General features: G+C 52.3%; 1 protein-coding gene across 1 annotated transcript; it reads right to left on the bottom strand.

Moving 5' to 3' along the window:
- Positions 1-6,222: 6,222 nt before the first annotated feature.
- On the bottom strand, positions 6,223-15,389 carry HPD (4-hydroxyphenylpyruvate dioxygenase; the record flags this gene model as incomplete). Its single annotated transcript, XM_079717273.1, has 12 exons — positions 6,223-6,307; positions 7,223-7,329; positions 7,404-7,520; positions 9,110-9,232; positions 10,876-10,947; positions 11,082-11,244; positions 11,780-11,857; positions 12,252-12,355; positions 13,285-13,374; positions 14,361-14,443; positions 14,635-14,677; positions 15,309-15,389. 12 exons carry the CDS (start codon positions 15,387-15,389, stop codon positions 6,223-6,225), a joined length of 1,146 nt encoding a protein of 381 aa, XP_079573399.1.
- Between the last annotated feature and the right edge of the window lie 6,818 nt (positions 15,390-22,207).

The following is a 22,207-nucleotide window of genomic DNA, read 5'->3' as shown; positions in this document are numbered from 1 at the left end:
CCGGGCGTGGACCCCACCTCCCACCCCCATTTCAGGTGCTGTCCCTCTACCCAGCAGCCGTGCCAGGGCCTGGCGCCCCCAACACTACCCCCAGGACCCACCGCAGCTCCGGCCCCTCCGTGGGAAAGGGCTTCTCCGTCTCTCAGCCCATGTCTCTTTCGTTTTTTTTAAAGAAATGCCCCTTTCGGGACTTTGGTTTCCGGTGTAAATGTCTCCCCCCACCCCCCTACCTCCCCGGCCTCTCCCCTTCCTCCACCTCTTTCTCCCTGTCTTCTCTGTCCCGCCTTCCCTTCCCCGACAGCCTCTTCCCATGAATGCTGCTACGTTGTTTTCGTCTGCTCATTCTCTTCTTCCTCTTCGTGAGAAAAGACGCTTTAACTATTGAAATGTGAAGGCAGAATCAGAGAGCGGGGACCCCCGGCAGGGGCTGCTGGTTTGATGGTGTGTCGGCCCACGTTCTGGAACCCTCCGGGCCCGGGCGCCGGGCCAGGTGCTGCAGAGGAGGGGGGTCGGGCCAGGCGGCTTTGACCTCAGAACACTACGGAAGGCCCCCTCTCTGCCGGCGGACTCAGTGAGAAGCTCCCCCCTCTTTCCGACCCCCCTCCAGTCTGTTCCTTCCCCAGCAGCCTGGGGGTGCCTTTCCCCCTCCCCGCAGCAGACCCTGGTGGAGCCAAGCTGGTCCCAGGCAGGAATTTTCCCTGGGGCTCTCCCTGCCACCCCACACCCCTCCACCCCCCCAAATCTTGGGTTCAGTGTTTACTTTCTCATTCGAATGCCAGCGGGGGGCAGGGGGGCTGGTGGGGGGGCGCGCTGGAAGGGTTGTGTTTACTTACCCTCTCCTGCCCTCACCTTCACCCCCAGGGGAGAGAAGCACCTCCCACCAGGGCAGGCGGGTCCCGACCCGCCACTACGGGTGTCTGACCCGAATGCCTGACCGAATGCGTGTGGCGTATTTCTGTTTGCTTATAAGCTTCACCCGTTCGCCCCCAGCCCATAGCCTGACCCACCCTGCCAGCAAGCCCCTCGTCCCAAGAAGTCAAGAGCATATTTATTTTCAGAGTGAGAAGACTTATTTCTCCCAGAGAAAGGAAAATCTTGGAAAAGATTTAAAAACTCAGATCTACGTCTGACAGCTTTTTGGTTGTTTTTTTTTTAACCCTTGGCATCATCTTCTTTAGAGTTCCTTTCCATGGATTTTTTTTTTTTCTTGTGCGTGTATGAAATCAAAACGAAGGGGAAAAAAATAGGTTTTTGAAGTTCAGAACAGATTTCTGTACATAGGCTGCCATAAAGGACTTTTTTTCGGGAACATTGTTTCTTGTAGAAACATGTGGGAAGACTTTTTTGCTTATTCCTTTGTACTTCCAAAAAACCACACACACACACACACACAAGCAAGTCCCCCGCACCCTAGAAAGCAAAGCAGGCATGTAAATAATTTATGGAAAGTGACTGTTGTGACCAGGAGTCATCCTCACCAAGACAGGAGCTCCCGGCGGGGCTGCCCTGACCCTGCGGATGCAGGCCCCGGAGCCTCTGGTATCTCAGCTTGTGTCAAGCTTGTTATCATGTAAATTCTGTACAAAGAATTGTTATTTTTCTCTCTTTTTTTTTTTTTTTTTTTTGTCGTTGGTGGTTTTGTTGTGTTTTTCTTTTCTTTTTTTTTTTTTTTTTTTTCCAATTTCTTTACCCCATGCCCTCTCTGTTTGAGACTATGCCCACCGGTTTCAAGCTCCGTGAAATCGGTGGCATTAAGACACGGAGGGGGACCTGGGCACAGCGGCAACCTTCTCTTCCTTTTGCGGTTTTCTGCCTCACTGTGCAACTGAGGAAATATTTATTTTTCACACGAGGAAATGTGTAGTTTGTAGAGACGGCCGATTTCAGTTACTTCTGGAGCCCCCAAGGGGCTGTCTTCAGTCTGTTCCCCTCCTCCCAGAAAAGAAGTGGGGCGGGGGGGAACGTGAGGAAACCAGGGTCCAGGGTCCTGCCTCACCCCTCACTCTGGCCTCACCTTGCCCAACCAGCCTTCCCTAAGGGCGAGCAAGGGCCTGGACCCTCCCTGTGCCCAGGAACCCCCGTCCCACCCCTGAAATGGCTTGCAATAGCCAGAAATGTGTCAACTCATTTTTCTTTCAATGCCTTCATTTACATTGAACAAACCTCTGCTTTTGAAGAATTGGGGGTTTCTGCTTTTTCTTTTTCTTGTCCCTGCCCACCCCCCGCCTCCCTCCTCCAGCAAAGAAGAGAACCCATAAGTTTTAGGGATGTTTGTGCATATAGACTCTCATCGTACGTAACTTGTTTTGAAGAGAAGTGTTTCCGTTGTGGGTGTGTCTTGCTGTAAATATTTGTTCATATTTTTGTGAATTCAATACTATGTACCATTGTATTATAGTAACTTTTATAAAGCAAACCATAAATATACTGACTTTTCTTACAGATACGCCATCTCCCTTGCTCTCCTCTCTCTTTCTTCTCCTCCTTCTTTCTTTCTCTTGGGGGCGCACCCTGCTCGCTAAGGAGCGGGTGCTCCGGTAGTCAGGGGTCGGGGTGGAAGGAGCTAGGTGGGGTGTGGTCCATTCAGACCATCTGCTCTTTTAAAAACATATGTATTTTTTTTTCTTCCACTTTTATTGAGCTATAATTGACATAGAGCACTGTAAGACCAGCTGTTCTTAAACTCTAAGCCTGTAGGTGAACTGGGACAAGTTATAGTCAGACTAGACCGTCCACGGCTTTCAAGTTTTCCTTCTAGAACTCTTCTTAAAACCTTAGGTATCTAACACTGCTAATGGTCTACAATTAAAGGAAACAAGATCAAATATCCTATTTCTATTACTAGAAGATCTTGGAAAGGTGGTACCTCAGAAACGATTAACACTAAGGGGACATCCCTCTGGTCTGTGAGGCAGGAGGGGGCTGATAAAACAGTCACCAGTTGAGAAGAATTAAATGTATGCAGTGTTGTGGGTATTCCACAGGTTCTGCGCCCCATAGGTCTCAACTCTGCCTGGTCCAGTGGTGGGGTAACTGAGGGACCCACAGAGAGTTTGTTAGAAGATGTCCACTTATCTTTGAGAAGGACAGGCTCAGAACCTCAGCAAAAAGCAGCGTGACTGAAAAGAAGCTCACTTCTTACTAAGGAAGCGCAAATGATACCATGGTACCACTTCCCCTGTCAAGTGGCAGATACCAGTGTTGGTGAGCGCGGGGTGAGGGGCACTCACACACCGTTAGTGGAAGCATTAGTTGCTGCAACCTTTAGGAGGAAAAATTAGATATTAACGACCAATATTTAAAATGCACATAGGGCTTCCCTGGTGGCGCAGTGGTTGAAAGTCCGCCTGCCGATGCAGGGGACACGGGTTCGTGCCCTGGTCCGGGAAGATCCCACATGCCGCGGAGCCTGCGCGTCTGGAGCCTGTGCCCCTCGACGGGAGAGGCCACAACAGTGAGAGGCCCGCGTACAGCAAAAAAATAATAATAAAATAAAATGCACATAAACTCTTGGCCCAAATGTTCCACTGTCAGGAATTGAACCTGAGAGCCACGAGCAGGCAAGGATACTGTACAAGGATGTTCTTGGCAGCCTTACTTGCGAGCAAAGAAATGAAGGCAAGGGAGGTGTCTCTCATTGGTGGGCTGTTTTCTTGGAATTGTCCATCTAGACAGGTGGACACCACTAGAGGCGAATTCGTGGGAACAGAAAAAGAGTTGACAGGCAGGGCCAGAAAAGAGAAGGTAGGGGCAGCTGCTGGCCATTCGCTTATTCATTCAACCAATATTTATTGAGCACCTACTATGTGCCAGGTACTCCTCTAGGCACTGGGGCTACAGGAGTGGAGAAAACACACTTCCTGTCTTCAAGGTGATCGTGTCCTTGTGGGTGAGTCAGGCAAACATGAAGAATAAATGCTATGATAAGGAGAAAAATAGCTATGAGAAGCGGGTGTCGGTGGGAGAAGGGCGAAATTTTAAACAGGGTGGTCAGGGAAGCCCACCTACCTGACATGTGAACAAAACTCAAAGGAGAAAAGGGAGTCAGCCCTGTGGAGACCCGGGTCAGAGGAGATAGGGAGTTAGCCTCTGGAGACCTGGGGGAAAGGTATTCCAGGCAGAAGGAGCAGTGAGTGCAAAGGTCCTGTGGCAGAAGACTGCCTGGTGTATTTGAGGACCAGCAAGGAGGCCTGTGTAGCTGCAGCCGAGTGACGGGGAAGGGTGAGTAAAGGAAATGAGCTCTGAGAGGTAGACCTGGTGGGGGAGTCGGGGAGGCAGATGCTGCAGAGCCTTGCAGGGCAGCACAGGGACAACCCAGGGCATCCAGCCCAAGGCTCACAAAAGAAACACACGTGCAAATCTGAGTTTCCTTCAGCTTTCCTCTCCAACCTGCTGCCATATTTTCCACCTCGATCAATGGCATTTCTATCCCACGCCTCCACCCACCACAGCTGCCGCTGGTTCCCTAAGCTCAAAGGCTGGAAATCCTGGGCTTCTCCTTTCCCTCAGCTACCAAGGCTGATGGTTCCCCTTCCACGGTATTCAAATGCATCCGCCTCTCCCTCTGTCCCTCAGTCCCACAGAGAAAGTCCTCTCTTCACTGCTTCTGCTGTGGGGGCCAAAGCGAAGCCTCAACTCAAGACGTCTGCGTGCACAGAGCAGATGGGGCTGTGCTGGAGAGGGGCAGGTGCCAGGTAGACCTGGGCGAGAGCCCCTCATCCAGGCCCCTCTCCAGAAAAAACAAGAGCAAACACGTAGCGCTGACGCTGTGCCAGCAACAGTTTTAAACATCTTTGATATCAAACTCACCGTAGTGCAGGACTCCCCTGGCGGTCCAATGGTTAAGACCCCGTGCTTCCACTGCAGGGAGCCCGGGGTTTGATACCTGGTCGGGGAGCTAAGATCCTGCATACCGCTCAGCCACAAACAAACAAACAAAACAAACAAAAAAACAACAACCAAAAAACAGTAGCGCTAGGAGGTATTATCCCTATTTAACAGAGAAGGGAAACCGAGGCACTGAGAGATCAAGTAGCTTGCCCAAGACCACACACAGCTAGCAAGTGGCTGACCAGGTAGTGGGGCTCCCTAGCCTGTGCTCAGCTAATGAGGGTCGGCCCCGCCCACACGCCATCTGAAGAGGCACCTACCGCCCTGTGCCAGCTGGTTGTCACTGCACAGGAAGGCAAGGCCAGAACTGCCTGGTTGTCCCAGGTGGAACCAGAACCGTAGAGTTTGTATGTGAAATATCCTGACCTTCTGAAAGGTTGACTCGAATTTGTTAAAACCAGGCAGACGAAATAACATACATCTGTGAGCCAGATCTGGCCCGTGAGCCACCAGTTTGCAAGCCCCTGTGTTACAGAATTTCCCTTCTTTGCATGAACCATGGGAAAATAGAGGGAGGGTATCTTTGACCAGCAGCACCGGCCTGGGACCTGCCGTTGTTCCTCTGGTTTCTCACTGCTGTTCTTTTCATTTCTGAATTCATGATCCTAGAAGCCCTGATTTCTATAACTTGAGGGGGGTGGAAAAATTCCTCCCAATTCCTCCATTACACCAACTCCGATTTTTTTTTTCTGACACTGAGATCCACCTGCTTCTAGTTCTGAGTTGACTCCTCCTCAGGGAGGGTTGTCAAGCATCAGAAGTAGGGAATTCCCTGGCCGGCCGGTGGTTAGGGCTCCGCACTCTCACTGCCCAGGGCCAGGGTTCGATCCCTGATTGGAACTAAGATCCCACAAGCTGTGCGGTGCAGCCAAAAAAAAAAAAAGAAAAAAGAAAACGAAGAAAAAAAAAGAAAAAAGAAAGAACAAATCAGAAGCAGAAGAGATCCTATTTGCCCCCACCTCCTCTTCTCCGTTTGTTTTTTTTTTTTTTTTTTTTTTTTTTTTTTTTTTTTTTTTTTTGCGGTACGCGGGCCTCTCACCGTTGTGGCCTCTCCCGTTGCGGAGCACAGGCTCCGGACGCGCAGGCTCAGCGGCCATGGCTCACGGGCCCAGCCGCTCCACGGCATGTGGGATCTTCCCGGACCGGGGCACGAACCCCCGTCCCCTGCATCGGCAGGCGGACTCTCCACCAGTGCGCCACCAGGGAAGCCCCTCTTCTCCGGTTTTGAAGAAAATTTTCCTTCTAAGTGTTTAAGGACCAGTAGTTCCTTTCCCAACTGTGTCACTCTTTTTTGCAAGGGCCATTCACACTTGAGTATGAACTAGCCTCTCTTCAAATGGAGTCCACGCCTGGAGCAGGGTTGGGGGGAGTGGAGCTGCAAGGGGGTGTGGGGGAGTAGGCACTGCTGTCTGCCGTGCTGCGGGTAGAGGGCAGAAGCTGAGGGGCGCAGATCCCTTCTACCAGCTCTCACACCAGGAACCATGTGCCGTGGGTGCTGAGCGAGGATGATGCCCCAAAGTCCCTGGGCTAACACTCTCCTAAGTCCAGAAGTTTGGGTTCAGGGCAGCCAAGTTGGGTACAGCTCATCCTTGGAGATCGTAACGCCATCGGACAGGATGCTGCCAAGCTCTGTCCCACCTTAGGGCCTTTACCCTTGCTGTACCCTCCTCCTGGGATGCTCTTTCCCCAGATTTTCCCATGGCTGGCTCCCAAACGTCACCTCCCAGAGGGGTCTTCCCTCGATCGACATTAGTCCTTCCTCCCACCTTCACCTCTACACAAGCTCATCACCTGCTTTATTTTCTTAATAGCATTTACCACTCTACAAAACGCTGTTGTCTGTCTTTCCCTTTAGCGTGTAGGCCCTCTGCACCACTTGGTTCCAGAACTCCCCGCGACCTGCGCGGTCCTACTCAGCCCAGCGCTTGCCCCCCCGGCGCCTCCTCGGCTCCCGCAGCCTCTGAACCCCTAACGCGGATGTCTCTTACAGTGCGGCCGCCCTGAGCTCCCCCTGGCGGCCAAAGAACCTCACTGCTCCAGCCTGGCACAAACACGTGGACACCGCCTTGGACCCCAATCCGCTTTATTCCGGAGGGCGGGAGACTGAACAGCCCAACCTAGGGGGCGAGTTAGGAGGTAGGCGGAGTCTTGTGGGGGCGGGGGAGGTCCCGGAGCCGGCTAGTGGGCGGGGTCTAAAGGGAGTGGCCAGTAAGGAGGGCTCGCTGTTCAGGGCCTGTGGAGTGGGCGCGTTCCAGGACGAGGGGGCGTGGCCCACCGTGCGCCCGCAGGTGGGCGGGGCTTCGCTGGGTCAGGCGGCACCAGAGCCGCCTACCTGCCGGGCGCAACCCCGTTGGTCTCCATGTCGGTGAGGTTGCCCCGCAGGTCCTGCTCCTCCTCGAAGGCCTTGAACAGTGAGTTGAAGTTGCCGGCTCCAAAACCCTGGAGCGGGAGAAAGGAGGTGAGCTGCGGGCCCAGGAAGCCAACCGCTGGGGACAGGCGGTCCTTAGTGGTACCTGGTGGTTGTAGCGCTGAATGACTTCCAGGAAGAGCGTGGGCCGGTCCTGCATGGGCTTGGTGAAAATCTGCAGGAGGTAGCCTTTCTCGTCGTAGTCCACCAGGATTTTCAGCTCCTAGGTGGGAGACAGGGGACTGGGTAAGGGGGAGACTGGCTGGCCCCTCCAGCCTGGAATGGTGGGATATTTAGGAAGGCCATGGCGGCTTCTGCACCCCCAAAGCCAAGAAAAGACCCTTTTCTGCAGCAGTTCCAGACACCTCCAGATAGATTCTCCAGTTGTCCTATTACCACCTCCCCGCCTCAGCCCCTGTGTTAGCCACCCAAGGCTGGCCTGGACCACCCAAGTAGCACCCACACAGCTCTCCCTGCTTCTTCTCTTGCCTCCTTACAATCCATCTTCCCCACATTCAGGGGTCTTTCAAAAATCAGATCATCTCACTCCCCTGTTTAAAACTCTCCAGTGGAAACCAGAACCCTCATATGTGGCTGGTGGGAATGTAAAACGATGCAGCCGCTGTGGAAAACAGTCTGGCAGTTCCTCAAAAAAGTAGAAGTAGAGTTACCATATGACCGACCCAGGAATTTGACTCCTAGGTATCTACCCAAGAGAATTAAAACGTATGTCCACACAGATACTTGTTACCCAGATGATCATAGCATTATTCATGGTAGCCAAAAAGTGGAAACAAATGTCCATGAGCTGATGAGTGGGGTAAGCAAAACGTGGTCTATTCATCCAATGGAATATTATTCAGCTATAAAAAGGAACAAAGTACTGACACGTGCTACAATATGGATGAACCTTGAAAACATGGTGCTGAGTGAAAGAAACCAGTCACAAAAGATTATATGATTCCATTTATATGACATGTTCAGAAAAAGCAGCTCTATAGAGACAGGAGATCAGTGGTTGCCTAGGGCTGAGGGTGAGGAGGTGGAATGGGGAGATTGGGAGGTGGTGACTAAGAGGTTTGAGGTCTCCTTTTAGAGTGATGAAAATGTGCCAAAATTGATTCCAATGATGGCTGCATAATATAGTGAAGAGCCAAAACCCACTGAATTGTGTATTTTTAAAAATGATGTATGTTATGTACCTTAAATATCAATAAAGCTGTCAAAAACAAAACCAGAAAAACCTCCAATGGTTTCTGGCTACAGAAGAACAAAATCCGAACTCCTAAATAGCCTACCAGAGGAATCGGCTCCTGCCTACCTCTTTGACCTGGGCCACTCCTCAAACACTTCCTTTCATTCACTCTGGCCCTCTTTCTGTTTCTCAGATACTCAGAGCTTGCTCTTACCTCAGGACCTTTGCACTTGCTGTTCCCTCTGCCAGGACTGCTCTTTCTCTAGGTCTTCACACAGCCAACTCCCTTTCATCATCTCGATTTCACGGAAATGTCACCTCCTCAGAGAGGCCTTCCCCGACTGCCTCCTATATAGCAACCCCAGATCACTCTCTGTCATAGCCTGTTTTAAGTTTCTGCACAACACCAACTCTCTCTCTCTCTCTGATGGTGTTTGTGTTATTTATTTGTCATCTGTCTTCTCACTAGAATGCAAGTTCCATGACGGCAGGGACCTGGTCTGCTTTCCCGGCTGCATCCCACTGCCTGATGCAAGGTTGAGACAACATTTGTGAGGCAAGATGGAACTCAGGGCTTGTTCTCCTCGGCTGACCGAGGATCCTGGCCTAGGCCTTACCTCCAGAACATCAATATTCTCCTTCACCCGGATCTTGGCCGACTTGAGCTTCTCCCGCAGTTGTTTGTAGTATGTGGACGGAACAGCCAAAAACTCCATGCCTCTCTTTCTCAAGTGGCGAATCTGTCTCAGAGCAGGGTCAAGGTCGGTCCTTCTCTCTCCATGCTCAACACTCCCAGCCAGGGGGAAGTGCTAGGCCAGGAGGAGGCAGGGTCCCTACTCCAGCTTCCCCAAACTGCCAGGATGCAGTGTGACCTCATCCCCTTCCTCCTCTGGGCCTTGTGGGTCCCGAGGGAAGAACAGCAATCACTAACATTTATGGGACCTCATTACGTGCCTCTCTCGAGCGCTTTCTATGTACTGTCTTATTATGTCGATGCAGTAATCTTTTGAGACATTTGGATGATTATTCTCCCCATTTCATAGCTGGGAAAACTGAGGCATTGAGAGATTAAGTATTAATATCTATTCTCAACATAGGAGCCAGAGGGATTTTATTAAAATACAAGTCAAATCATGTCACTCCTCTGCTTACCCAACGGGGGTGTCTCAGAGTCACATTCAAAGTCCTCACCATCTGCCCCCACTCCTACCTTCTGGCCGCATCTCCTACCCTTCTCTTCCTTGTGCATTCTGTTCCAGCTGTTCCTTTAACCTTCCTCTACCCTGGCTGTCCCTTCTTCCTGGGGCGCTTTCCCCACATTTCCACTGCTTCCTCTCTGTCTTCTGCATTCTTAAATGTCCCCTTCTTAGCGCCAGGACTTTGGTGACCACCTAATTTAAATATACAAAGTCCCGGGACTTCCCTGGTGGTCCAGTGGGTAAGACTCTGCCCTCCCAGTGCAGGGGCCTGGGTTCGATCCCTGGTCAGGGAACTAGATCCCACATGCCACAACTAAGAAGCCCGCGTGCCACAACGAAGATCCCGTGTGCCGCAACTAAGACCTGGCGCAGCCAAAATAAATAAATTAAATAAACTAAAAAAAAAGAAAAGAGAAGGAAAAACTTGAAATTAAAAAAAAAAAAAGTCCTTCGCCCTCCCTCACCCATGGCCCTGCTTTATTTTCCTCTAGAGCACTCACTGCCATCTAACAGATATTTTACTAATTTTGTTCTGTGCCTCCATAAGGGTGGAAACTATTGTCTTGTTGGCTAATGTATCCCAAGTACCTGAAACAGTGCCTGGCACGTAGTAGGTGCTCAATAAACATCTATTGCGTGAATGAATGAATGAATGAATGAAGTTGCCATGGTCATGGTGAATTCTTGGTTGGGCTGGGACTGAATGGGACAGGCCAGGCTCTTGTCCACTTGGTCGTACTGCCACATTAAGAACAGGTGGGACCCAGCCTCCCCGAGGGCTGGAGCCATAGACTCAGGACATTTAATTTGGATGAAAAGGACCTAGTGGATCTTGTAGCTTAATATCCTCAATTTCAAGTTGATGCAACTGAAGCCCAGAGAGGGGGTTGAATCCCCCAAAGACTCACAGTAAGCTACTGGCAGAACCAGGTCTAGAGCCCAGGCTTCTTGTTACTCTGGCACTTGCTACCTCTATAGCAGAGAGACCAAACTCTCTAGGGTGGGAATCTGCCTGCACATGAGTGGCACGAGCCAGTAAGGGAGCCCTGTCAGCCGTCTGGGCTGACGAAGGGGACCCAGGACTGCCACTCGTCACCCCCATCCCCAGCCTCTGACTCCGTTTTGCAGAGTTTGGCTCTGGAGCTGAATGGGAGGTGAATTAGGACCAGGAATGGGCTTCTAACCGCTGTGATGATGTCTTCAGTCTTGAGAGCAATGTGCTGGACCCCGGCGCCCCCGTTATAGTCCACATATTCCTGTGGGAGGGAAGCAAGGAAAGCATTGTCAGTGGCCCCGTCACCCACACCCCTGCCCCCACGAGAGCCCTCAAACCTCTTCCCTGCTTCCTTCTTCCTCAGCCAAGGCCCCCGGGGCCCGAGGGAGGCCCCACCTGGATCTGGGACTTCTTCCTGCCCGGCGCTGGCTCGTTAATGGGCATTTTGATGGACTCCTCGTAATTGGCCACCACGATGGACCGCAGAGAGCTGTACTCCGTGTGTACCTGCGTGTCATCCACGGACCAGAAACGGTGGAACTGCAGGTTCTTCAGGTACCTGTTGGGGGTGGCCGGAGGGGCACAATGGCTCTGATGTTGGCCTGGGACCTGCCCCCCACCCCACTCCACCTTCCAGAGTTTTTTCCCTGAGCAGGCTCCAAAAAGGGTACCACCTTTCACATCACGCACATCATGGGTTTGTACCTTTATTATGACAATTTTCCTTTGGGTGGAAGTAAAGCATCTGATAACAAGGTCCGTATCCATGGCACCACTCTAACAGATTGAGGTGCTTTTGAGAAAGGCTACTTGCTTCTAATTTGCACACACGTGCTCTTTGGGTAGTGACAGCCTTCCTCCAAGCCTCCCTGGACTGTGACACCCCCTGTGCTGATTCCCCAAGGTTCCTCAGAGGGAGGACCGGTGGGTCACTTCGGGCCTTAAATCCTCTGGTCTCCATGGTGACAGTTTTTCAGGGAACAGATGAATCAGTGACCTCAGACTAACCTGCCCCCACCTCGTGCTCTATTTCCCGACAAGACCTGGCAGTGGGCCTGTCACACATGTGGGAAGGGCTTGGGCCAGGGACTCACCATTCTGAGGCAGACACCATCTCCTGATCAGGCTGGTTTCCCACAATGTGATCAATTATCTTGAGACTGCAGTTGGGCCTGGGAGAGGAAGGCAGTTAGGGGGTGAGGAGAAGGCTACTCCCTGAATCTCTTCCTTCCCCCAGCCCCTCAATAACAGTAACTGCTCATTATTCCATAGCACTTACTGTAGACACTTTATCTGCATCAACTCACGCACTATTACTAGCCCCATTTTACAGATGAAGAAACTGAGGCTTAGAAAAATAACTTGCCAAGGTTAAATAGCTAGTAAGTGACAGAGCTGGGATTTGAACCAAGGCAGTTGGGTTCCAGACCCTAGGCTCTTGGCCTCTATGCTGCCTCTTCATGCCATCCTGGGGGATGCTCAGGGGCTCCCCAGCAGGGACCAAGATGATCTGTCCCCTCTGCATGGAAGAGAGGGCACCCCACCCTTGCCCCAAGGGGCACTCACAGCTTAGAAAGTAGGGGGTCGACGAATGCTGGGGCCTCAAATCCAGGCAGGAACCAGCCGGTGTAGTTCATCTTCTCCACCAGGGTGTGTGTAGTGTCCCCATACTGTGGGTGGCGAACAGCCTGAGGTCCCATCCCTGCTGAGGCCAGGCTGCATTTCATGGTGCCAACACAGCCCTGGGTTCCAACCCAGACCTGGCCCTAACTCCAAGTGTGATTTTGGGCAAGTCACTTCCCCTTTCCAAAATGAATTGCGGTCTGACATTTGGGAATTTGACAGTCTGTCTGCCCCACAGGACCAGAAGCTCTGTGGAGGCGGGGATGCCGTTTTGCTCATGGTGCTGTCCTGGCACATAGTAGGTGCTCAATTAAAATGTGTTGCCTGAATGAAGAATGATGAGGATGTTGGATCTAATTATGTGGAAGGGCCTTTTCAATCATTCTAACAATCTTTAAGTTGTATTAAATCTTGAGGAGGAAGGACCTATGATTGTATCAGGTGCTAAACAGACTTGGTAATCTTTGCTGCGTGTCTCTGATATGCCAAGCGCTGTTGTTCTAAGTGCTATACACGAATCATCTCATTTGATCCTTTAAATGACCATGGGAGGAGTTATAGCTGAAGAAACAGGCACAGAACGGTTAATTAGCGTGTGGCAGATCACACAGGTGGACCACGCAGGTGGTAACTTACTCATTTAAACGGAGTCACAGAGAGGTGAAGTGATTTGCCCAAAGTCACACAGCCTGAGTGGGGCGGGGCTTCCCTCCCACCTCCTTCCCCAGACCCACCCATCTCCTTCCTTGCTATCAGCCCCCACTGGGGAGGAAGGGAAGCCCAGAGGTGTGACTGGTAGCCCTCCTCAGTCTCTGCACACGAGCCAAGAATACAGGAGATCAGAGTCCAGGGAGAATGTCTGCACTTCGAGGCACAAGTGTGGGATGGTATAATGGAGTCAGGGGTTGGGGAGGGGAGTCCGGGCATCTAAGTGGGTGTGGACAGCAGGAGAGGTGGGGCACTGAGGTTAACTCACCGTCTGCAGCACAGCAAACTTCACCTTCCCAAACTTATCTTGCTCTACCCAGGGTTCCCGCACGATCTTGGCGCCTCGTTCCCGGGCTTTCTGCAGAGGAGATGGGGTGGGAAGGTGGTCAGTGCTGGACCCGCAGTGCTGGACCCTTTGTCTGCCCTGCTGGATCCCGTCTGCGTGGTCCTGCCGCAGCCTCCTCCAGTTTTTCCAGCCCCAGGCAGGAACTCCGGTGAACTTTAGCTGTTGCCCTTGACACCCATGGCTCATGCCCATTTGGCAGATAGGGAAACTGAGGTCCAGGCCCAGAGCTGGGGCTATTTAAGACAAACCAGGTGGGGGTGGGGGTCTGTCCTGCCTGTCCTGTGCTAACTCACTCTGTGGCCCTCCGCCCTCTCTAGTCCTCAGTTTCTTCATCTGTAAAAAGGGTGGTTGGATAAGACAAATACAAGCTGACATTTATTGAGCACCTACTATGTGTCACACCTTCCGCCACGTGCCTTACATGCATGAGTCATGTATTTGATATTTAGCAAAACCTTATTACTGCATGTCTATGCTTATCATATGTCAGGTACTGTTGTAAGTACTAGTCTCTTTAATCTGCCCAGCAACATTACATGAAAGGCACTATTATTGTCTCTATTTTATAGATGAGAACATTGAGGCACAGAGAATTTAAGTCACTCACCTGAAGTCACACAGCTAATAAGATTGAGACCCAGCAGTCTGCCTCTGGAATCTACACTCTGAACGTCTAAACTGCCTCTTGAATACAGCGTTTGGTACAGTCATGCTCAAGAAATGATAATTGTGATCTCCGTTTCCTCTTTGTAACAACTCAGTGAGGTAGGTGGTTATCCCCATTTTACAGATGCCGAAACTGAGGCTCAGACAGAGGTTGCATGGCTACTAAGGGGCAGAGTGTCACTGGAACTCAGGTGTGTGTCAACCAACATCTGGGCGCATCACTCCAGCGTGGCAGTGTCTTCCAGCCCTGACTGATGGGAGTCCCTGTCGCAGACAGAGGGCAGGCCGAGCCTCACTGGTTCGTCTCCGCGCCAGCCCAGGTGTGGCCTCACCTGCACGATGTAGTCACAATCCTCCACCTCGAAGGCAATGTCCTTCACTCCGTCGCCATGTTTCACCAGGTGATCGCCCATCTCTGCGGCCGGCAGGGGAGGCAGGTGGCGCTGGAGTCACGGCCCCTCCCCTGTACTCTCAGCCTTCTGGGCTTCATCTCCTTCTAGGCTGAGGCCCCCTCCCTGAACCTGATCCACCCCTGGGTCCCTAAGCCCCACCCACAATACCACGTCTCCACCCCCTGGCACCCCAAACCCTCTGGGGCCCCCTCACCTTTGTTCCAGGGGTTGAGGGCAGAGGAGAAGATGAACACAATCTGAGACGTAGAGGAGAAGGGAGGCGTGGCTGGTGGCTCAGGTGAGCTTCTGGAGGTGCACCCCCAGCCCCCCTCCCTGCCCACCAGCGAGATACCCCTGGTGGGACATGAGGACAAAACCCCTCTTCCCAGCCAGGCAGGACTGTTGACCCTGGGTTCCTGTCCTTTCTCAGCCTTAGCTTCCCCTCTGGTCCTGAGGGATGGGGGCTTCTCCCGTGCCAGACCCTCCTGGGGCCTTGGGATGAGCTGCTGGTCAAGCCTCCCAGTGGGGAGAGCCCCAGGGATCCATGGACCAGGGCACTGCTCAGATTTCCAGTCTGACGTCTGAGGCCTTTGCCAACCTTCCCTGAACATCTGTGAGACCAGCGTTGGGCCAGGCCGAGACGTAGACCAAACCAAGAAGGTCCCTGTTGCATGTCGTACAGAGGTGCCGGTCGAGGGCCCAGTGGGGGCTGACCTCAGTGCACGCTCCGCTAACCACACCGGGCAGCCTGGAAGAGCACTGGGCCGCCTGGAGGAAGGGCTTCCTGGCCTCCTGCACCCAGAGGTGCCAGACCTGTCAGGGAGCTCAGAGACCAGCAGGGAGAGAGTTGGCCCTCCTGGATGGGTGGGGTCCTGGGTGGACACTCACCTTCCCTTGCTTGATCACGTGGCTGACCACCTCCCGGGAACCCGTCTCCAGGCCCTTGTAGGCTAGGGGTTCAAAGCCCATCTTGCTGCAGTAGTACGACGCGGCCTGAATCACAGAGTTGCAGACGGGCCCGTGAGGGTCGAGGGCCCGGCCCCCAGTCCCCCCAGCCTGTCTGCCCTGTTGCCCCAGGTGCCGAGACCCTCCTGGGAAGAAAGCCCGCTCCCTGGCCCACGCTGATCTCAGGTAAGTTTCCCACTGGGGTCCGTGGCCCTGATTGTGTAATTAGGATCCAAAGAGTGACTGTCCGTCCTGGGACTCTCCCAACATTGGCCCTGATCCTCCCCTCCCGGGGCCCAATCACAGACCCAGCTGGAGAACTGCCCTTGTCCTGGAGGCCCCCTTGCCTGCCCTCTATCCACTCTCAACACCTTGCCCAGCTTTTACCTGCTTCGCGTTGCCAACCCAGAAGGTCACGGAGTGAAAGTGGAGGAATCGGCCTCTCTCAGGCTGCAGAAGCAGAGAAGGGGCAAGGCTGAGTCCCTAGAAGTGGGTCTAGAAAAGTGCAAGTGGAGAGGTGTCCCCTAGCCACCTCCCTTGTCCCACCCTCAATCCCAGAACTGAGGAGAAGCCAACCCGCCCCACCCTGCTGCTCTGAAGGCTTGCCAAGCCTTGAAAGAGGTTTCTCATGTAGAAATTGAGCTCCTGTGGGCTCGGGATTGGTGAGCACCCCTCTCCCCCAGGAGGCCTGCCCAAGTTTCACAGGGGGAAACAGCCTTATGCTACAGCGACACAGATTTAAGTTAGACCTTAGAAAGAACTTCCAGACAGGATTAAGAGATTGGCAGGAATTTAAGAAGAGGTAAAAGTTTTTCTTAGGCGGGCAAGGTTGAGTCCAGCTCAGTCTAGACATGGCGGGGGAGGGCAGAGGTGAACTTGAGTGTGCATCCAGAACGTCACATAACCATTGTAGCTATTATTCCTCTTCTGCTCTGCGCTAACATCCCAGTCTCCTGGGGCCCTGACCCCACATTTCCCCTCCTGCTTACCTTCTCTCCTTTGTTGCTGTAAGTCGTCTAAGGAGAAAGAAAAGGACAGTAAGACATGGAAATTTGGACACAAGGTGCTTCTGGAAATCTCACTCCAGATCCGTGCCGTTGGCAAAAGCTGCCATGGCTCCAGGCAGGCTCTTACCATGACTGAGCTTGGTCACACTTCCTGCTGGGAGGACTGGGATGAGAGGCCAGCAGAGTGCTGGACAGAAATATTTAACACCCAGCAAGTCCCGCCCCTGGCCTCCTGGCCTCCTGGCCTTCCTGGGGGTGGGAGCTGATCCTGGAAGCTCCCAGGCCTGGAAGCCTCTGATCCAGCCACGGCCTCATTGGACAGGGTGATGCTGTCAGGCCTAGAAAGGGGGAGTGACTCGCCCAAGGCCACCAGCCAGTTGGGGGCAGAGCCGGGGCCAGAAGCCAAGGGCACATTCTTTCCAGGACCCTGGGCTGGGACTACGATCTTTGCCCTCCAGAATCCAAAGCTGAGAAGCCAAGGCCAGCTTGGGTGCAGAGGTGGCTCCAGAATTCTTATTCAGGGAGAATTTGAGGGGGATTAGGGACTGGTCTTGAAGCCAGCCACTTGTTTGCATAGCAAGTGTATGGTTTATATTTAGGTAAAAAGGTTGTATTCAATAGTGGTTAGAGGCATGGGCATGGGGGTTTGAATCCTGGAGGTCTACATACTATGTGACTGGGGAAACTCCTCTAAGCCTCAGTCTCCCATCTGTAATATGGGAACAATAGTAGTGTGGCAGGGCATTAAATGAGATAAACGTAAGTTTTTGGAATAGAATCTGGCACACAGTAAGATCTCTGTTAATGCTGGTTATGATTAGTTATGTTTCTTTGGGGCTTTGCGGGGGCTGATGGAGAATAGGGGGGCCTTGGCGTTGCCACAGCCTGGGTGTTGGGAAAGAGGTTGTGGCCCTACCCCTGGCCCAGAGTGGTGGGAAGGAGGAGCTTACGGCTCTGGGAGGAGGAAGGCCTGGGTTCCTCCCCAGCATCCCCCATACCCCGAATCCTCAAGGCTCACTTTCCTGGAAGATGGAGTGGTGACTGCTGGCCAGCTGTGGCATTTACCTGAGGGCTCCAGGACAGCCCCCTGCTTCTAGCTCCACGTCAGTCCCCAGAAACTCTGTTGCTGAGACATTTTCCTGGGGAACTGACTTCATCAACTATCCTCATTGCCTGGAAACTCTTCCCAGACCCTGATGCTGGCAGTCGCAGCCAGGGACTGTGCCAACCCCACCCCAACCTCTTGCATTTTGGCTCCCTAAATGTCCTGCATTAGCCATTTTTGTTGTTGTTCTTTTGAGAGTAATATTTATTTTGTCCTAATTATAAATAATTCATAGGTTTTCTTTCCAATTTATTTAAACTAAAAAAAAAAAGTTTATGGGACTTCCCTGGCAGTCTATTGGTTAAAACTCTGTGCTTCCACTGCAGGGGCCGTGGGTTCGATCCCTGGTCGGGGAACTAGATGCCACATGCATACCACACCTGAGTCCATGTACTGCAGCTAAGAAGCCCACATGCCACAACTAAAGATCCGAGGTGCTGCAACTAAAGATACTGCACGCCGCACCTAAGACCTGGCACAGCCAAAATAAATAAATAAATATTGAAAAAATATTACACTGTGTGTATATATACACACCACATTTTCTTTATCCATTCAGCCATTGATGGGCACTTAGGTTGCTTCTATATCTTGGATATTGTAAATAATGCTGCAGTGAACATAGGGATGCAGATATCTTTTCGAGTTAGTATTTTTGTTTTCTTTGATATATACCCAGAAGTAGAATTGCTGGATCATAGTTCTACTTTTAATTTTTTGAGGAATCTCCATATTGTTTTCCATAGTGGCTGCACCAATTTACATTCCCACCAGCAGTGCACAAGGGTTTCCTTTTCTCCACATCCTTACCAATGCTTATGTCTTGTCTTTTTTTTTTTTTTTTTTGCGGTACGCGGGCCTCTCACTGTTGTGGCCTCTCCCTCTGCGGAGCACAGGCTCCGGACGCACAGGCTCAGCGGCCACGGCTCACGGGCCCAGCCACTCCGCGGCATGTGGGATCTTCCCGGACCGGGGCACGAACCCGTGTCCCCTGCATCAGCAGGCGGACTCTCAACCACTGTGCCACCAGGGAAGCCCACGTCTTGTCTTTTTGATGATAGCCATTCTAACAGGTGTGAGGTGATAGCTTATTGTGGTCTTGATTTGCATTTTCCTGACGATTAGTGATGTTCTGCATCTTTTCATGTACCTGTTTCCCATCTGTACGTATGTCTTCTTTAGAAGAATGTCTAGATCTTCTGCTCATTTTTCAATCCGATTTATTTGTTTTTTTGCTAGTGAGCTATGAATTCTTTATATTCAATATATTTTAGATGTTATCCCCTTATCAAATATATGATTTGCAAATATTTCTTCCCACTCAGTAGGTTGCCTTTTCATTTTGTTGATGGTTTCCTTTGCTGTGCAGAAACTTTTTAGTTTGATGCTAGTCCCACTTGTTTATTTTTGCTTTTGCTTGTGGTGTGAGAAGCCTTTTTTTTTTTAATACAGAAAAACAGATAATCTTGGCAAGTTATGACCTCTAGGATCATTCAATCCAACATTCTCATTTCTCAGATGAGAAAAACTGACAAACAGCAAGAAGGTGCCTGACATTACTCCCCTCTTTTCTTCCTCCTCCTCCTCCCTCCCTGCCTCCCATGTCTTTCCCTACCAACCAGGGAGCAGAGAGGGGCTTGTAGCAGGGAGGAGCCCCCCTCCCCACCCTCCTCAGCAAAACCTGCTAGGTCCCCTGGGCCACTCTCAAGTTTCCACCTCCTCCAGGAAGCCCTCTCAGAACTCCCCAGCCCCAGGTCAGAGGTTCAGCTGCTTGGTTGCCATGGGTCAGCTTTAGTCAGCAACCCCCGAGGTGGGGCCCAGGACAATCAGAGAACTTTCCTAAGCCACCCAGTTAGCAAGTGGCAGAGTAGAAATGGAATGGGAATCAGGCTATTCTAACTCCAGAGCCCACACTTTTCATCTCTGTCTTGCCTTCTAGACAAATGGGAGATATTGATCCCCCAACTAGACAGATGGGGAAACCAAGGCTCGGAGAGGGAACATATGTCCCTGGGGTTGTGGAGCTGGTAAGAACAGAGATCCAAGCTCTGGCCTATTTGCTTCTGAAGCTGGATCCCCTTCCACCAGTCCAGACACCTTTTTCCTCTTCTCCGTTTTCTGGGCAAATCTGGAGGCAGGCGAGGTGGCCCCACCTCTTTATCCTGCCCCTGTTGGGCCAGCCTGCCCTCAGTGTCCACCTTGGTCTCCTGGGTCTAGGTTTCCAACTAGAGAAAATGGGGGTGGAGGTGGCCCAGAGTGGCGCTCACAGGCCAGAAGTTTCCACGGTGGGGAGGTGTCTCAGCGCAGCCCTCCCGTCCCGGGTGAGGAGGAGGACCTCGTCCCCTTGCTCTCGGCAGCTGACTCAAACCCCCGCTCGTGGAACCTGGCCTGGCCTGTGTCCTCGGCACAGTCAGTGTTTACTGAATCAAGGAAGCATGTCGGCAGCAGCAGCAGCCTTGGATGCCAAAGTCAAGTGTCCAGCTCAGCTGGCCAGAGCTGTTGTCTTCGTCCCTCCTACCCTCTGGACTTTGCTCCCAGAAACACTGTGGGTCTCAGTCACACTCGGGATACACCCCTAGGTGCCTCCCCCATCTGTGGGCAGGGGTGGGAGCGGGGGACCTGCAGGACCCAGTTTTTGGAGCCCCCGTGTCCCCTCCCAGATGCTCCCTCTCAGGCTGGGCCCAGTTGGAGAAGAGGTCAGCAGCGGATGGCTATGGCTGTCTTGGTTCTTTGTTCCCGAGTGGCCAGTTTATGCCCCTCCTGAGCTAGGAGCTGGGTCCCAGAGGCCTTGCTCAAGGAGCCCACTATTCAGATGGGCTCACTGACTCACCCTCCACTGGGCCCTGGTGTGTAGAAAAGGGTGAACACAGCAGGCTTGAGGCTGCTATTTGTAGAAAGACCTGCTTGCAAGGTTGAGCCTTGGTTGGCATCGAGGAACTTGGGTTTCAGGAAGGTTCCCACCATCCCCAGAAATGATAAGAGGCCTAAACTGTACAATGTGGCTTATGCCGAACACCTGCTTGTCTCCTGGGAGCCTGGGGTTTTGGTATGTGCTGTGCAGTGGGTGCCTTCGTGACCAGCCTCCAATGAAAACCCTGGAGCTTTAGGCTCAGGCACACTTCCCTGGTAAACACTTCATAACCTCTTGATGGGGGAAATAAGTGTATCCTGTGTGACCCCGCTGGGAGAAGACCCTTAGCATCTTGCCCCTGGTTTCCTCTGGACCTTACCCACACTTCTTTTCCCTGGGCTGAGTTTGCTCCTTTTCCTGTAATACGACTTAGCCGTGAGTCTGACCATATGCTGGGTCCTGTGACCCCTCCTCAAACATCATCAAACTTGGGGGTGGTATTGGGAACCCTTGACACAGTGGTGGCAGCAGTGGGATTTGCCTGACAGACCCTCGACTCACTGAAAGATGGCAGAAATACTGTTTTGGGAAAGGAAGGATGGATTTGCAAGGGATGTCCTTCCTAAGATGTGAATGTGAGATTCCTAGCTGTGTAAATACTGTCTCTCTTCTTCCTCATGACCATGACTAAGGTGGCCTTGGCCCTGAGCTCCTTTCTGAAGACCTTGCTGAGCACTCATTACCTGCCAGGGGCCTTTGGGTGGCCTGCGTGGCCTCCTGGGATGGTTGACCAGCCTTTGATGCCTGGGTGGCTGTGGAGTTGCCGGCAGTGTGAGATAGCAGCTTAACTACAGCGGAACCTGTTGTGAGAGGTAAAAATTACCTCTGGGTTTTTTTTTGTTTTGTTTTTGTTTTTTGCGGTACGTGGGCCTCTCACCGTTGTGGCCTCTCCCGTTGCGGAGCTCAGGCTCCGGACGCGCAGGCTCAGCGGCCATGGCTCACGGGCCCAGCTGCCCCGCGGCATGTGGGATCCTCCCAGACCGGGGCACGAACCCGTGTCCCCTGCATCGGCAGGCGGACTCTCAATCACTGCACCACCAGGGAAGCCCACCTCTGGGTTTGTTTTTTTGTTTTTTTGTTTTTAAAGTCTAAAGTGCATTTTGTCAGGGAGCAGGCCTGGGGGTTTTTAAATTTAAAAAAAATTTTTTAAAATTTTTATTTATTTATTTATTTTTGGCTGTGTTGGGTCTTCATTTCTGTGCGTGGGCTTTCTCTAGTTGCGGGGAGCGGGGGTCACTCTTCATCGCGGTGTGCGGGCCTCTCACTGTCGCGGCCTCTCTTGTTGTGGAGCACAAGCTCCAGACGCGCAGGCTCAGTAGTTGTGGCTCACAGGCCTAGTTGCTCCGTGGCATGTGGGATCTTCCCAGACCAGGGCTCGAACCCGTGTCCCCTGCATTGGCAGGCGGATTCTCAGCCACTGTGCCACCAGGGAAGCCCTACCTCTGGAGTTTGACAGCAACAGATGGAGCCCCAAGAGAGCCGACTAGCTGCATCCCCTTGGTTTCTTCAGGCTGCACAGGCTAAAACGAGGGGGAAATGCCCAGTGTGGGTGTTGCCTTTGGTTTTTTGTTCTCTCCTCTAGACAGAAGGAAGAACAGCCCAAACATTCCCAAAGGTGAGCTTTAGGTGGCCCCCCAGATGTTGAAAGTTTGCATTAGTTTTTCCTCTAAGTGGGAAGAAAAAAGTTAAATCTGTTCCCAGAGCTGCAGAAAAGCTTTAGATAAACCAGAGGGGAAGAAAGGGCAGGGGAGGATGCTCTAGCTGCTGCTGCCATAACTTCGCCCACCCGACCCCCTGCCCCCCTCCCACCCCTGCCGTG

Source organism: Hyperoodon ampullatus (genome assembly GCF_949752795.1).
Source record: "Hyperoodon ampullatus genome assembly, chromosome: 13".
Classification (NCBI taxonomy): domain Eukaryota; kingdom Metazoa; phylum Chordata; class Mammalia; order Artiodactyla; family Ziphiidae; genus Hyperoodon; species Hyperoodon ampullatus.
Note: the sequence above shows the minus strand (reverse complement) of the source record. Positions and strands in the feature narration are given on the sequence as shown.